We start from the raw sequence: 16,427 nt of genomic DNA on the forward strand, positions 1-16,427 counted from the left end.
ATGCATGGCATCTCAGGTGAAGTGGGGAGACCCCTGGCTGTAAGAGCTGACTCTTAGAACTTGCTGGCAAGGAGACAGTTTCACAGCAGGAAGCTCTCTCCTGGTGGGAAGGGTGGTGAAATTCTTAAACAAAGGTAGACTGAAGGGCACAAGAATGCAAGTCAACTAAAAGGTGCTTGGTTTCACTTTTATATACCGTACACACTGTGGTTTCCATGATCCCCTAAGATCCAGCATCTCATTCGGTTTTTCTTTTCTCCAAACCACCAGCTAACGTCCTGGAGGGCGACTCCATGGATCAGGATGTTGAGAGTCCTGTGGCCATTCACCAGCCAAAGTTGCCTAAGCAGGCCAGGGATGACCTGCCAAGACACATCAGCCGAGACCGGACCAAAAGGAAAATCCAGAGGTACGTGCGGAAAGACGGGAAGTGCAATGTCCACCACGGCAATGTGCGGGAGACCTACCGCTACCTGACCGACATCTTCACCACCTTAGTGGACCTCAAGTGGAGATTCAACCTGTTAATTTTCGTCATGGTTTACACAGTGACATGGCTCTTTTTTGGGATGATCTGGTGGCTAATCGCATACATTCGAGGAGATATGGACCACATAGAGGACCCTTCATGGACTCCTTGTGTCACCAACCTCAATGGATTTGTCTCTGCTTTTTTATTTTCAATAGAGACAGAAACCACCATCGGTTATGGCTACCGGGTCATCACGGACAAGTGCCCAGAGGGAATTATTCTCCTCTTAATCCAATCTGTGTTGGGGTCCATTGTCAATGCATTTATGGTGGGATGCATGTTTGTAAAAATATCACAACCCAAGAAGAGGGCAGAGACCCTGGTTTTTTCCACCCATGCGGTGATCTCCATGCGGGATGGGAAACTGTGCCTGATGTTCCGAGTTGGGGACCTTAGGAATTCCCACATCGTGGAGGCTTCCATCAGAGCCAAGTTGATCAAATCCAAACAAACCTCAGAGGGGGAGTTCATCCCTTTGAACCAGACGGATATCAACGTCGGGTATTACACTGGGGATGATCGCCTGTTTCTGGTGTCACCACTCATCATCAGTCACGAAATTAACCAACAGAGTCCTTTCTGGGAAATCTCCAAAGCCCAGCTGCCCAAAGAGGAACTGGAAATTGTGGTCATCCTGGAAGGAATGGTGGAAGCGACAGGTAAGACACGCTCTATCCTGGGATGTCTGTGGGATCAATGCCCATTTTAAGCTGGATTTCACATTCTTATTTATGGCAAAGCATAAAAAATGAATCTCATTCACTCTCAATACAATCCCCTCACTTCAAGAAATAGTATGCCTGTGTGTCTTATGACCTTAAGTCTATCCACCAAGAAGTCTAACCATTTAGCTTTTTGAAAGCCCTTTGGACACAAATAAATTATTTAAAAAAAAAAAAAAAAAAAAACACTGCTTAATATATGTTAAATTTCCAAATATATACTTAACTTAAAATTCATCTCTGAGGCACTTTTTAAATGGCCCTAAATCATTGCTTAATTTAAATACTTGAGGTTATTTATTGCCAAGCCAGGAGGAAGAAGTTAAGCCTTTCAAAGGAACCCTGACAAATTGCTTTAATAAACATGCAATTTCCCTTCTTCTTTGAGAGCCATCTGTAAGGCCCATAGCTTCGGTTCTTTTCTCTATCAAGTGAATGCTTGGTGTCTTCCTCCATACTGTACCTGCCGAACCCCCAACAGATATAACACTGCAGACCCAGTAAATAACTCTAGCGGGAAAGAAAAAAACATTGGAGATCCATTTATCATAACCCTGTTGACCTTTCTTCTGTTAATAACTCATCATTGGTGTGTTGTAGGGAAGATTATTTGTTCTCTAAATAGAGAAATGGTCTGTTTTTACTGACATCTTCACTCACATCTGAATTTGACATGTATTATACATCCCAACAGCAAAGCGGGTTCTTCCCATATTTATCTGTAACAATCCCCGAAACAGGGCTGTAAACTCTGACTTAACAGTGGTGTCCCATGGGAAGCCTACAACCTAGAACCATAATTCATGAATCCCTTCACTGGTCTTCTGAGTATCGATAGTAGCCTTGGGATGCTGTTTAGTTATACAATCTCTGCTCTTCTGTGCTTTGAGGTCTTCAACTGGAGGTCCAGGGGTGGTTTATATAATCTGAGACAGCATGGCCAACAGCCTGGCCCCAGATGCTTCAACTGGTAGCTGATCTCAGTCATCCCTTCAAAGGAATGTCATGGGTCCCAGGTTCTGCCTCCCTGTACCCAGCAGGCAAGGTCATAACCTCTAACAGATTTCTCTTATGCTGGTAGAAACGTTTGCAATCACTTTGTAAATGCAGCAAGCAGTGAAAATGTAACAGGCTTTACATGGAGCTCAATGATTTGAGTGGGCTCCTTTCTGTAAAACTAAAGGAGCATGGATCTAATCCATGGCTTTAAAGAATAACAAAGTAATTATTGTGAAATACTGAAGTGCCACAGATATGGACAGGGCTATTTGCACCTTTAGTCTGATTTTGAGTGTATTCGCGAGGCAATGGTTGTGTGGGGGATGGAGGGATAGAGAAGAAGAGGAAGGAGGGGAGGAGAGAAGGGAGGAAGAGATTTAAACAGGGAGTGCTGTCATTTCCCACAAACCAGAAACTTCTCCCACTGGGCTGAGGACAGGGACTCTGGATCCCCCTAGTGGTGGCCACTGAGATGCAACCTCTGTCAGCATAAACTGGTCACAGATGCAGTTTTAATATTAGATTTCCCACAATAAACTCTCTCAATAAGACATGAGGGAGGACAGTGGACAAGCCTTGTTATCATAGCATCTCTGAGCTCAAGAAGCAAAAGGCACTAGGAATATGCACTTTCTGGTGAGTGGTGCTCATCTGAGCTTCAGATCTTAGGAGCTATGCTCCATGTTCCCACACACCAAGGCCCAATCTCAAAAAAAAAAAAAAATGAATCCGGAATAAGCAAATTATCTTTGTGACATCCCTGAGTCGGCATTCTCCTCGGGGCATACCCTGTCTTTCTGATGACAGCTTGTAATGAGTGAGTCTTTCCAAAGGGGTGAACATCGTTTTCTTGCTAATTAACAGTGATACTTGCCTCTGAGCATCCAAAGGCCTTTCCACTGCTTTCTTAGAAATAAAAAGGGGGTAGATACCAGAAAAAAAATAAAAACACTTACCCCTGTTCCTGGAAAAAGCAACCACCATTAATTTCCTAAAAAGAAAAAAAAATCATTTACTAGCTGCTGGAAAGTAGAGAGAAGAGTGTTCTAGAAAGTTCTAGGTTTGACTGGAAGCTGGACATGTCTTGATCCTTTCCTGCTGGGATTTACACAATTCAGTACTTCCAGCATATTTGATCTCTCAAGCTTCAGAGGGATACTTTTCTGTGAATGAAAAGCACATTGGTATTTGCGGACATTAAACAGACCCTTAGGGGGGAGAAATGCTCCAATGAGCCAAAGCCGCAGGAAAAAAAATAAATGTGGCCCAAATGCACACTGAGGAAAACAAAGTCACAGGGTCTGATTATTCATTGCAGGGCTGGATGGGACATCAAGAGCCATGACAACAGACAGCTGGCACAAAACAGCTTCCGCTTTACTTATTTCTTCTTTCAAAAATGTCTTGGTTGACCTTAAACTACTATCAGTGATGTCACTTAGCAGGCCTTTTTCACCTTTTTCAAGGATGAGCCCCATACTGCAACCAGCCCTGATACAGTGGCCTCTTCCTGTCACCCATGTTGCAGGCACACATTGGAGATCTGAACTACCCTGCAGGAGGCTGACCACTGGGGGGCTGGGTCCCAGGCTCAGCACAGGCCACCTGGTTGATGAATAATATTCCAACGCCAGCTGTCCTGCAGCAAACCTGCTTTGTCCCATCACTCGGAGCCGGGCTCATTTTTAGAAAAATGAAAGTAAGATCCCAACCTCAACACCCTGCAGGTCCTGGCCTCAGTCCTTCACTCAATGAGTTCTCTGGCCTCATAAAAAATGAGACTCACACCCACAAAAGACAGTCGCACTTCCCTGGTGGGTAGCTTCAGTCTGGTCCTGCCCAGACTTGGAGGGATGTGTACAGTGACCTCCCAAGAACCTTCCAGTCATGTGATTCTATTTTTGAAAATGAATCAAACCCTGGAAAATTCTGATACCAGCCACCCAGACATCTGGGAGCTGGCTGTGTCTCACTGCACAAATATATTTTTAAAGGGGGCCCTTTATGTTCCTAACACATGGGCGATTTTGAGATAGTGGTGTTTACAGAAGGGTTCATAGCTACGTAAACAAACATGCTCAGCAGCTGTGGTGAATGTGCATTAAAATAGTAAAGCATTCACATAGACTGTTATTTATAGAGGGCAAATTGGCCTGGAGGCTAGATGACAGCCACACAGAGCTGGGCCCATTGCCAGCCAGCTCCTCACTATTGCCTTTCTGATTGATGAACTTCCATATTTACCCCCAGTGATTATGCAACTATGACAAGCAGCCCTTTCCAACACCTCAACAAATGTGCCTCCTTGAGATAAACCCTCGTCAAGCTTTGTTTCTTTTACACTTTTTATTATGGAATCTATAAAACTTATACAAAAATAAGTTAAATAGTATAATTAACTCCCCTGTACCCATTATTTAATTGCTATAATTGTCAATTTATGTCCAAAACTTGTTCTATCTGTATCTCTACTTGCTGCCTCCCAGCATCATATTTTATCTGCAAAAATTTCAGTATGTGTCTTTAAAAGCTAAGGACCCTATTTAAAACATGACTATAATGCCATTATGACCCCTAAAATAATTAATGCTTATTTCTTGAGATCTAATAGCTAAGTGTTCCAATTTCCGATTGTCTCATAGACAGTCTTTTGAAAAAATATTTTTTTAAATCCACTTGTTTGAATCAGGATGTAAATGAGGTCAACACACTGTGATTGGTTATGATCTCTCTTTAGTCTCTTACTCTGTGAGTTCCCCTTCCATCTCTGTATGTTTTTTTTTCTTTTAAGTTTTTCTTGAAGAAGAAAACTTCTGAAATATTTAAATACTGCATGAAAAACGGGAAAGTGGAGAATATGAGGAAGCCAACTGAGGATATACCAGAGAACAATTTTCAGATGAGGAATCAGGGCTGACTTTCCAAGAATTAGTGTTTATGAGTTAGCAAGGAGAAGGGGAAAGTGTGCACCGAAGTAGGCCAGGCCTACCGGAAAGTAGGTGGTGGCAAACCAGAAATCAGTGAGGCAAACCGGAAATGGGTGAAGGCAGACAGTCCTTCACCACAAGAAAGCTCAGTTCCATTGCTAGAATGATATTACTCACAGGATGAAAGTCACAAAAGTCACACTGCAGGTCACAGTGTGTTTGAATTGAAAGGCATCTTTACTGGATTCCTACTTTGCAGATGAGGAAAGGAGGTTTGCCTAAAGCCAAACAGCCACTGCAGAGCAGGAACTTGAAAGCCAAGACCACTGACCATGGTGTTCAGCCTCCAGGTTTAGTGCTTTTTGCATCACGAGTGCTATTGGTTCATGAAGATTCTGTAGAGAAATGCACCCAAAAAAGACAACTGGTGTCACATGGGCAGACGGCCTTTCTTCTCTTTGCTTCCACCATTAGTTCCTCTTTTTCTTTAAGGCTTCTATGTTGGTCTTTAATGTTATTGATTCATTTGAAAATTCTCCATGCATTTATATGAATTTTTAAGAACCATATATTCAAAAGAGACATGCTGCAAAAGAGTTCTGAAATTAAAAATAGGTTAGTATTGTCTACAAACATATGCCTGGAAGAATATGGTGTTCTAGCAGATCTGATTTTTAAGTATCATTTTTCTTTTCTGTAATCATAATGCAACTTCACTATTGCAGGAGAGAATATGAGATCACAGATTTTGAAAAGGTGGCATTTCTCAGATCAGATGGTTGAGGGTTAGCTTTATAGTACTCTTAAGCTGATTCTAAAAATGGTATTTCATAGCCATTACCTTTTACAAATATTGTTTTCTCCTTTTGATAAGTTACTGCTAATTCCTCAATTGCAAGCCATTTTTTCCAGATGTGCTATTTTTCTCCTGAGTTACAACCCCAACTATTTACCCTAGGAAAATAGTTAATTGATTATATCTGAAATGTTAAGCACTGGGTAAAAATCTCCTGGTAAATCTCTATAAGGAACAATGTTTTTAAAAATTCAAAGACATGAATTTATGTTTCCTAGATAGAAATCTACCATCTGTCAATATCAAGAAATCAGTCCTGCCCTGGCCGGTTGGCTCAGTGGTAGAGCGTCAGCCTGGTGTGCAGGAGTCCCGGGTTCGATTCCTGGCCAGGGCACACAGGAGAAGTGCCCATCTGCTTCTCCACCCCTCCCCCTCTCCTTCCTCTCTGTCTCTCTCTTCCCCTCCCGCAGCTGAGGCTCCATTGGAGCAAAGTTGGCCCGGGCACTGAGGATGGCTCTGTGGCCTCTACCTCAGGCGCTAGAATGGCCCTGATTGCAACAGAGCGACATCCCAGATGAGCAGAGCATCGCCCCCTGGTGGGCGTGCCGGGTGGATCCCAGTCAGGCGCATGCAGGAGTCTGTCTGACTGCCTCCCCGTTTCCAACTTCAGAAAAATACAAAAAAGAAAGAAAGAAAGAAAGAAAGAAAGAAAGAAAGAAAGAAAGAAAGAAAGAAAGAAAGAAAGAAAGAAAGAAAGAGAAAAAAAGAAAAAGAAATCAGTCCCTTCTTCTTTGGGCATTAAGTTCAAGAACTCTATTCCCATGAATTTCCTTTCAAAATTTCCACCTCAATGTAATATATTGGGTAGTGTCGTTAGCTGAATAAAAACATAACACTTGCTCCTTAAATATGGTAAACTTTTTGTGATCCTCAGCAGTTTGGGGACATTGTGTTCTGGTTCACCAAATGTCCTATCAGTCCGAAGTTAGACACTGCAGGGCACACATAGTTTCAAAGTTTTCTACCATCCCTCTAAAAGGAAGAATATTGTAGTTCTGTTAAACATTATAACTCTGTTAAACATTCCCTATAATTCAAAAGGTATTTAATGTCCCATAATAGGTAGTACATCAGGTTACCATATATTATTGTGGTTGAAAAGACCAAGATCTGGATAATTATAAATTTTTTCATTATTAAAACGCAGTTTCCAGAAAATTCATTGCTCTTCCTTCTTCAAATTGGCCATGAGGAGCTACTAAAATTAAAGTTCAGTAGAAGTCAGTGACAGTCACATAATATAAACAATTCAGAATTCAAACCCAAGGGGAAAAAATGGACTAGTACCTAAAAGTTAGCTCTGATTCAGACTCTAAATTCAGTTCTCCTGTTAGAAGAAACTGTACCATTAAAATTAATAGATGAGTGTCAAATAGTGGAAAGCCACTAATTAGTATATTCTTAAATAGAGTTTTATGATTTCCTAGGGCATTCAGGAATATGAATACTGATAGCTTGGGCCAGTGAAACAGTTCTTACCCAGCAATTTCTAATGACAGGAAGAGGATCACTGGGAAAAACCATTAAATTATTCACACAGGCACACGCACATGTACACACACAGCCAAACCGCCAGAGAGGTGCTTCCTCCCCAGCTCAGTGTGCCATTGCTCCTCCTCATCCTAACCACCCTACTTACAAACCTTGTTTGTTATATTATTTAGTACACTTCTTTTTTAAAAGTAATTTCAGCTGTAGCTCAGTTTCTCTGTACCTCTGTGTCATTTCATGTCAGACCATCTTGGATTCAAACCACAGTTGCTGTCCTCACTGGCTTGCTCAGCCTTTCTTATGCCTCAGTTGTGCCGCTCTAAAATGGGAACAAAAATGGTACCTACCTCACTGATGACCTTTCAACAGATCTGTCAAATTCTATCAGATCATTTCTTCCCCCATAAACGACGCAGGCAGTAGAGAGCAAAGCTTTATGAGGATGAGAAACCAAGTAATCCCAAGGTGTGGCCTTACCATTTCCAGAGACCTTGCAGCTAGTGTCTCCAGAGAATGACAAAGGTTCTCTGAATGGTCACAATGGCAAACGTTAACCTGTGGTGATAGCCAACACAAGAAATGCACACTCACACATGACCGTAAATGCTAGCCTGGCCTCTGCCCCAGTTACTGTCTGTGAATCACAAACCAAAGCATCTGAATTAATGAGGATCACTAGGCTCAGGAAAGACTATGCATTCCTATAGATAGTAACACTTCGTCCTTATCATTTCTGCCTAAAGTGGACATGAATATAGATTATTTTCAGGTCGTCTAAGGCAACTGCTTAGCGAGGACAGGAGTAGCCTGCATTTGAAAACAACATTTCCATGATCTCAATTCCCTGCCTAGTTTTTTTATAAGACCTCTGAAGTATCAGTCAAAACCTCATTTTAGAGAATGTACTTCTGTGTTACTAACTCAACTTAGTAATATTTACTCACATAATAAGTCCAGAAAGTAGAGATTTCTACTTTCAAATATAGACGTACTTCAACACAGTGGACAGTTAAATTTCTACGTAGCCATTTCCACTGTTCTCTATTTACTAAGAATGATAAATAGTATACTAAGTCATGCTTCAGTAACAAACAAAGAGCTTAAACACAAAGGTGTCTCTCTGACACACAGACATGTCCGCTGGGCTCTGTCCACACCTGCTACTCTAGGCTGTGGACCGAGGAAGCAGCCCTGTGCAGACATGCCGTTCTCATGGCAGGAAGGAAAGAGAAAGGGCGGACACCTCACTGCTGTGCACCACTTTGTAGTCACAGCAAGTCACATGGCAGTGCTTAATATCCATGGCGTGGGCAAATATTCTATCACAGGGACTTGAAGTACATAACTGGTAACAAAATAATGCTTTCTACTGCAGATAGCCACGTGGTTTTGAAAACCAGTAGCCTGAATTGAAACTTTTTGCATGTTAGGGTTTAAAAATGTGTGGTAGTCATTAGTGGTATTCACCAGCTATGTCTGACTTTTATCCTTCTGGACCCATGTAAGGGTTGCAATTTCCTGTTCTTATTGAGCATGGTCTTTGTGACTCACATTTATCATTATCTTATAAGCATGAGCCATGATTATTACTCTCATGGAAATTTTACAAGGTAACTGTTCCCTTCCTACTTTTATGGTTCTCATAGAAGCATATATCACAATGAAGCCTCTGCCATACGCCCCTTGACTGGCTTTGAAGAGCAGATCCCTGCCAAGTCATGTGAGTCATGTAACATGACTGAGAAATAACCTTAGGTTGGGTGAAGCCACTAAAATATGGGTTGTTTGTCACCACAGGAATATCTAGCTTATCTTGTCTGATAGCAAAATGTCATGCTAATATTCTGACAAGTTGGCTGCTATACACTGCTATTAGCTCCCAACTCGCCATGAAATGAATTTGTAGCTAGCTATTTTGCATAAATCTTCCCTCCTTTTAATTCTATCTTCACTGGTTGAGACTTTGAGGCCAGATAGTCTGAATTCAAATTTTGTCTCCACTCTTGATTATCCATGTGATTGGGAATCTCACATTCCTTTTACCAAACCTCTTTCTCCATCCCCCAAAATGGGAATGATACAAACAGAACAGTCTGATGGTTGCCAGAGAGGAAGCGGGTTGAGGAGGCTGGGTGAGAAAAGTGAAGGGATGAAGAAGTACACATTGGTAGTAACAAAATAGTCATGGGGACGTAAAGTACAGCATAGGGAATATAGTCAATAACACTGTATAGTGCCAGGAGGATACTAGACATTTCAGGGAGATCATTTCATAAATAATATTATATAAAATGTCTAACCACAATGATGTATACCTGAAAGTAATATAATATTGAATGTCAACTGTAATTTTTTTTTAAAACTTTTTTTAATTTAAATTTTTAAAAATAGGCTTATATTAATAAAATAATTCCATGAGATAATACATGTAAGTCATACTTCCTAGGACTTGGAACACAGTTAGTGTTCAGTACATTTAGAGAGTGAATCAAACTATTCTTTTTTAATAATTTTATTTTTTTAATGGGGTGACATCAATAAATCAGGATACATATATTCAAAGATAACAAGTCCAGGTTATCTTGTCGTTCAATTATGTTGCATACCCATCACCCAAAGTCAGATTGTCCTCTGTCACCTTCTATCTTGTTTTCTTTGTGCCCCTCCCCCTCCCCCTTTCCCTCTCCCATTCCCCCCTCCCCCCCGTAACCACCACACTCTTATCAATGTCTCTTAGTTTCACTTTTATATCCTACCTACGTATGGAATAATGCAGTTCCTGGTTTTTTCTGATTTCGCTTCGTATCATGTTATCAAGATCCCACCATTTTGCTGTAAATGTTCCGATGTCATCATTTCTTATGGCTGAGTAGTATTCCATAGTGTATATGTGCCACATCTTCTTTATCCAGTCATCTATTGACGGGATTTTTGGTTGTTTCCATGTCCTGGCCACTGTGAACAATGCTGCAATAAACATGGGGCTGCATGTGTATTTACGTATCAATGTTTCTGAGTTTTTGGGGTATATACCCAGTAGAGGGATTGCTGGGTCATAAGGTAGTTCTATTTGCAGTTTTTTGAGGAACCACCATACTTTCTTCCATAATGGTTGTACTACTTTACATTCCCACCAACAGTGGATGAGGGTTCCTTTTTCTCCACAGCCTCTCCAACATTTGCTATTACCTGTCTTGCTAATAATAGCTAATCAAACAGGTGTGAGGTGGTATTCATTGCCATTTTGATTTGCATTTCTCTAATAGCTAAAGAAGATGAGCATCTTTTCATATATCTGTTGGCCATTTGTATTTCTTCCTGGGAGAAGTGTCTGTTCATGTCCTCTTCCCATTTTTTTATTGGATTGTTTGTTTGTTTGTTGTTGAGTTTTATGAGTTCTTTGTATATTTTGGATATTAGGCCCTTATCTGAGCTGTTGTTTGAAAATATCATTTCCCATTTAGTTGGCTTTCTGTTTATTTTGTTATCAGTTTCTCTCGCTTAGCAAAAACTTCTTAGTCTGATGTAGTCCCATTCATTAATTTTTGCCTTTACTTCTCTTGCCTTTGGAGTCAAATTCATAAAATGCTCTTTAAAACCCAGGTCCATGAGTTGAGTACCTATGTCTTCTTCTATGTACTTAATTGTTTCAGGTCTTATGTTTAGATCTTTGATCCATTTTGAGTTAATTTTTGTACAGGGGGAGAGACTGTAGTCCAGTTTCATTCTTTTGCATGTGGCTTTCCAGTTTTCCCAGCACCATTTATTGAAGAGGCTTTCTTTTCTCCATTGTGTGTTGTTGGCCCCTTTATCAAAAATTATTTGACTATATATATGTGGTTTTATTTCTGGACTTTCTATTCTGTTCCATTGGTCTGAGTGTCTATTTTTCTGCCAATACCATGCTGTTTTGATTGTCGTGGCCCTATAATAGAGTTTGAAGTCAGGTATTGTAATGCCCCCAGCTTCATTCTTTTTCTTTAGGATTGCTTTGGCTATTCGGGGGTTTTTATAGTTCCATATAAATCTGATGATTTTTTGCTCTATTTCTTTAAAAAACGTCATTGGAAGTTTGGGAATTGCATTAAATTTGTATATTGCTTTGGGTAATATAGCCATCTTGATTATATTTATTCTTCCTAGCCAAGAACAAGGTATATTCTTCCATTTCATTATATCTTTTTCGATTTCCCTTAACAATGGTTTATAGTTTTCATTAGAATCAAACTATTCTTATCCATCATTCACTGGGTGTCTATTGAGTGCCTATTACTTTATTAGATGTTCTATAATGTCTATATAGATCATTTTCAATCCTCAAAACAATTCTGTAAAGTAGGCACCATCCCCATCTAACAAGTGAGGAGGATGACTCTTGAGTGGAGTGTCGGGGAGAGAGTAACTTGCCCAAGGCTACCCAGCTGGTAGAGCAGCAAAGCCAGGGTTCCACCCCAGGGCTGCCACTTTCCTAACCTGCCTGCCTGTCCAGAAGAGGCATGGTATACAAAGGCACACTTAAAGTAGTGATCATTGATTAAAGTTTACTAATGCACTGACAGTTATGGCTCAATGATATAGTCTCTTTCAATTCTTTGGCTTCCCCATCAGGCTCACCATGCCAGACTGCAGGAGGCAGGCAGGGACTGTCTGTTCATGCATAACAGTTGGCATTGGGTCTCTTGAAAGGGCACCTACTGGCTCATAGTCTCAGATTCTGCTCAATTCAGTGACTGTGCCAGTTGATGCTCTGGGTCAAGCCTATCCAAAACAGCACAGTGCCATACCAACTATAACCCAAACTGCAACCAAGGAGCCAGCTCACAAGTCCATAGAGGAGGAAAACATGAAGTTTAGCATTGAAAGGAACGCATCAATTTTGACTCAGCCAGAAAGTGCTATAATAAAAATATTTAGGCTTTAACCAGCCTAATTAAACCCAGTTGGGGTTTCTATCTGCAACATGTCCAACAAGATGCTTTGTTGGGTTTGGTCATCATCATCATCATTTTTCTCTAGTTACTGAGACCATCCTTAGAAGACTGAATAATTAAACATTTGCTAAGTAAATATATTCCTTTTTCTTTTACATTTTCTCAAGCATATTTTATACAGGGTAAATATTAGTAGAAATTTGTGGAAAGTAATAGGTCAAGGTGAGAATGATATAAGAGAAGACAAGGCCAATCTTGTTTACCTCTTGGATTCCCCTATGGACTTTATTTCATCATAAACAGAGACCCTAGGGCAGGATGTGTGAGAACTACATTCTCACTGGACCAAAATTCAATATATATTATATTTCATACCACTCAGAAAGCTAACGTAGCAATAAAGTTTTAGCCATTTATTTGCTTTAGATACTTGATTATATATATTGTCTGTCTCCCTAAACAAAGCTGAAAAAAGTATGCAACCTAAGGAGAACAAAAATGATGCTGGTCCATGATTCTCGCAGAAACTCTTAAGCATCCACAAGGTTTAACATGGGGCAAGAATGATTCCCAAACACTTCTCTAGGTCTTTGCAGCATGATTCTTCTCTGTTCACCCAGAGGGACCTCGGTATGTTCAGCCTGGCCTGCAGACCCTTTGTCAGCCCCCAGGGCTCAGAGAAGAAAGAGGTTACGTTCATTAAACCAATGATGGGTCACGACTACACGTGAGGCGGCAGGCAGCTTGACGGGCCGAGAGCAAAGAAGGGCAGGGATATTTCCAAGACCACTTTACCACCTCCACCACTGTAGGCGTCTGAGCCCCACCCTGTATCTGGTAGATGCATTGGCAGACACCTCACCTGGCGCTGGAAGTGCATATTCCCGACATTGAAGATGGCTACCTCTGGGCACTTTGAGATCCCATGTGAGCAAAGCAAGGTGCCCTCCATTGCCACTGTGAAAGGCAGAATGACACAGTAGCATGTCTTTCCTTGAGTTTAGTCTGATACCTGTTCTACCAGGTGGAAGGAGCACCTCATGAACAACGAGCATCCATAAACCGTACAGGTGGTAGCCCGGGGACAGGAGACAGAGAAGGTGTGAAACAAAAATGTGCAGCTGTCTTCAGTTCTCACACATCCTGCCCTAGGGTCTCTGTTTCTGATGAAATAAAATCCACAGGGGAATCCAAGAGGTAAACATTTAAATTAGAGTCCTTAGCCTAGGTTCTTTTCCACCCACCAAAATCATGATCTCCACTTTCTCCTCTCTCTCCAATCTTCCAACAATACTCCTTCTTAGGTAACAACCTGCCTTCACACTTAGTTGAGAAAATCAAAAGAAACCAGCCTAGAACATTGGGATCTGCACAGGGCCCTACCTGCCAGCCTCGCTTGGGCACGTGGGCACTGTCTGCCTCCCTCCTGTTCCTGCAGAGCTCCGTTCCACCCAGCGTCAGTCCTGGGTCCGTCCCCGCGCCTGACCCAAAGACTTTCAGACTGCACCCTCTTCTTTCTTTTCTCCATCGCCAATTCCTTTCTTAATAGTTTATTTCCATGAACATAAAAACATTCTCTAAGATCTACCCTCTTTAAGAACCAAAAAAACACAACTTTACTTCTCTGAGTACCATGTCCCTTTCCAGTAAGTTCCCATTTCTCAGCTCTCCTTCCCTCATCACTTCTAGAGAGAATGGTCTATTGTCTCCATTGCCACTTTTTTACTTCCCAGCCCAAATGGGATCCCAGTCCTAGTACATGACTGAAACTTACCAACAACATGCATCCTGACCACTGCAGAGGCCACCCCTCTGCTCCTGTCCTCCTGGGCCCATCACATCAATACAGCTGACCCCTGCCTCCTTCCCCAACCGTTCTTCCTTAATGGTCACCACTATTTCTGCTTCCCTCCTTCTCCAGTGAAAGCTCCTCTCTGTCCTCTCCTGCAAGCTATTTCTCATTTTCCCAAAACCTCCAAGCCCACCCATTCCATTCAGAGTCCCACTCCCTGCTGTCTCTCTCAGGGATTCCAGCCACGCCCTCAGCTTTAATTGCCACTATTTTGTGTGTGGCATCCAATTTCTATCTCTAGCCCTGACGTCTGCCCTGAGCTCTGCAGTCAGATGTCCAACTGCATCCTGGGCACGCCTATTTAGATGGCTGACAAGCTTGCACACTAACGTGGCCAAAGCAGAAACTAAAGATTCTAGAATCCCCTTGAATCTGTTCCCCTCTTCATTTTCCCCATGTTCATAAATGTCATCATCACCATATACAGTGACTTATGTCAAAAACAGCAGCATCACCTTGGCCAGATAGCTCGGTTGGTTAGAGTTTCGTCCTGAAGAGCAAAGTCTCCTTCAAGCCTACCTTTTACTATCTGCCATTGAAAATTGTGGTGGCTCCCAGGGGTCTGTCCTGGGTCCACATTTCCTTCCATACACTTCTTTCCTCCCAAAGCAACCCATCCCTGTCTCTCAGCATCAACTCCTATAGGTGTGCAGGTGGTCCCCAGGTATAACTCAAAACGTGTCTTCTGAGCTTCAGACCCAGTCAGCCACTGTCCTGAACATCACAGCTAAGTAGCTCTCAAGTCCTTTATATCTAACTTGATCTAAACTTAGATATGCTCCCTCACCTGTATTTCACACCTTGATGAGTGCAATTGCTAGTCTCTGGGTTGCCCAGGTCAGAAACTTGGCTGTCATCCTAAACTCTCCCTTCCCTTGGGCGCTGCAGCCTTCCTGCAAATGAGAAAAAAGGCATCCTTCCTCAGGACACTCTACCGCCATCTGCTGGGCACCCATGTAATAAATACACAGCTCAATGCTCCCCTTAGATGCAGCCAGTCGCACAGTTTACCACCAGCACAATTGTATCTCGCAGCCCTGTTTGTCTGTTCCAACTCAGACCTGTCTGAGTTTATAAATGTCCTCTCAACTCTAGCGCCTCAGCCACCACAGTGGCTCACACCGCCAGTCCTTTCCCTTGGACCATCCCACCGCTTGTATACTGGCTTCCTTCTCTACAGATGTTTCTCAATTCCCTCTTCACAGTTGTTAAAACAAACCTGGTAACTTACACATCCCAGCCCCTCACTCCCCGCTCAAACACTCTCAGTAGCTTCTGAGTAGCTGAAGAATGAAGACCAATCTCCTTTGCACGTGACAGTCATGCCACAAGACCAGGTGATCTTGTCACTTTCTTCACATGTAGACGCTGCTGAAATTCCGAAGCACACCTGAGGCAAGTCTGCCTCTGGCCTGCATGTGTGCTGTGACATTGTCTGCACGACTATCCTCCTCCGTCGACCTCCCAAACTCCTCCTTGCCCCCTGAGCTCCTGGCAAACGCTGCCCCCTGGAAACCCATCCTGACTGCTTGGCAGAGTCAGGAGCCTCCTCTCTGCTTCCCCTGCATTTCTACAAATCTCCGTGGTGTTGTGCTGCACTGTCCGTAACTGAACACATAGCTGCATGTCCCCAACAGACTCTATATATTTGAGGATAAAGATTATTGTGCCTTTTTCGTTGTTGTTCCCAACAACTAGCACAATCTGGCTGTTGATAGGCACTCAATAAAAGGGATGAATACATGATTTTTTTAAATGCCAGATCTGGCCTTTCTCAATGTGTTGCAGACTCTGAAACATTCGTTTCCTTTCACCTGGTACCATATTGTCTCAGCTCCCCTGGACCTAAGGGCTACATCTGCCTTCCCTATGAGGTCATTCTATCATTTGATGTTAACACTAAAGACACATTTTATTTTAAAAAGCCTGTTTAGCCTGACCAGGCAGTGGCGCAGTGGATAGAGCATCGGACTGGGATGTGGAGGACCCAGGTTCGAGACCCCAAGGTCGCCAGCTTGAGGACGGGCTCATCTGGTTTGAGCAAAGCTCACCAGCTTGGACCCAAGGTCGATGGCTTGAGCAAGGGGTCACTCGGTCTGCTGTAGCCTCACAGTCAA

The 16,427-nt window shown here is 42.3% G+C and overlaps 1 protein-coding gene across 2 annotated transcripts in view; it reads left to right on the forward strand.

Annotated features, from left to right (window-relative positions):
- The window catches only part of KCNJ6 (potassium inwardly rectifying channel subfamily J member 6), a 221,954-nt gene that overhangs the window by 161,808 nt on the left and 43,719 nt on the right, over positions 1 to 16,427 (forward strand). For both annotated transcript variants that reach the window (XM_066259383.1, XM_066259382.1), the window contains exon 3: positions 271 to 1,191. In XM_066259383.1, the coding sequence (XP_066115480.1) occupies positions 271 to 1,191 (921 nt within the window). The remainder of the gene's footprint in view (positions 1 to 270; positions 1,192 to 16,427) is intronic.

Source organism: Saccopteryx bilineata, chromosome 2, assembly GCF_036850765.1.
Source record: "Saccopteryx bilineata isolate mSacBil1 chromosome 2, mSacBil1_pri_phased_curated, whole genome shotgun sequence".
NCBI lineage: Eukaryota > Metazoa > Chordata > Mammalia > Chiroptera > Emballonuridae > Saccopteryx > Saccopteryx bilineata.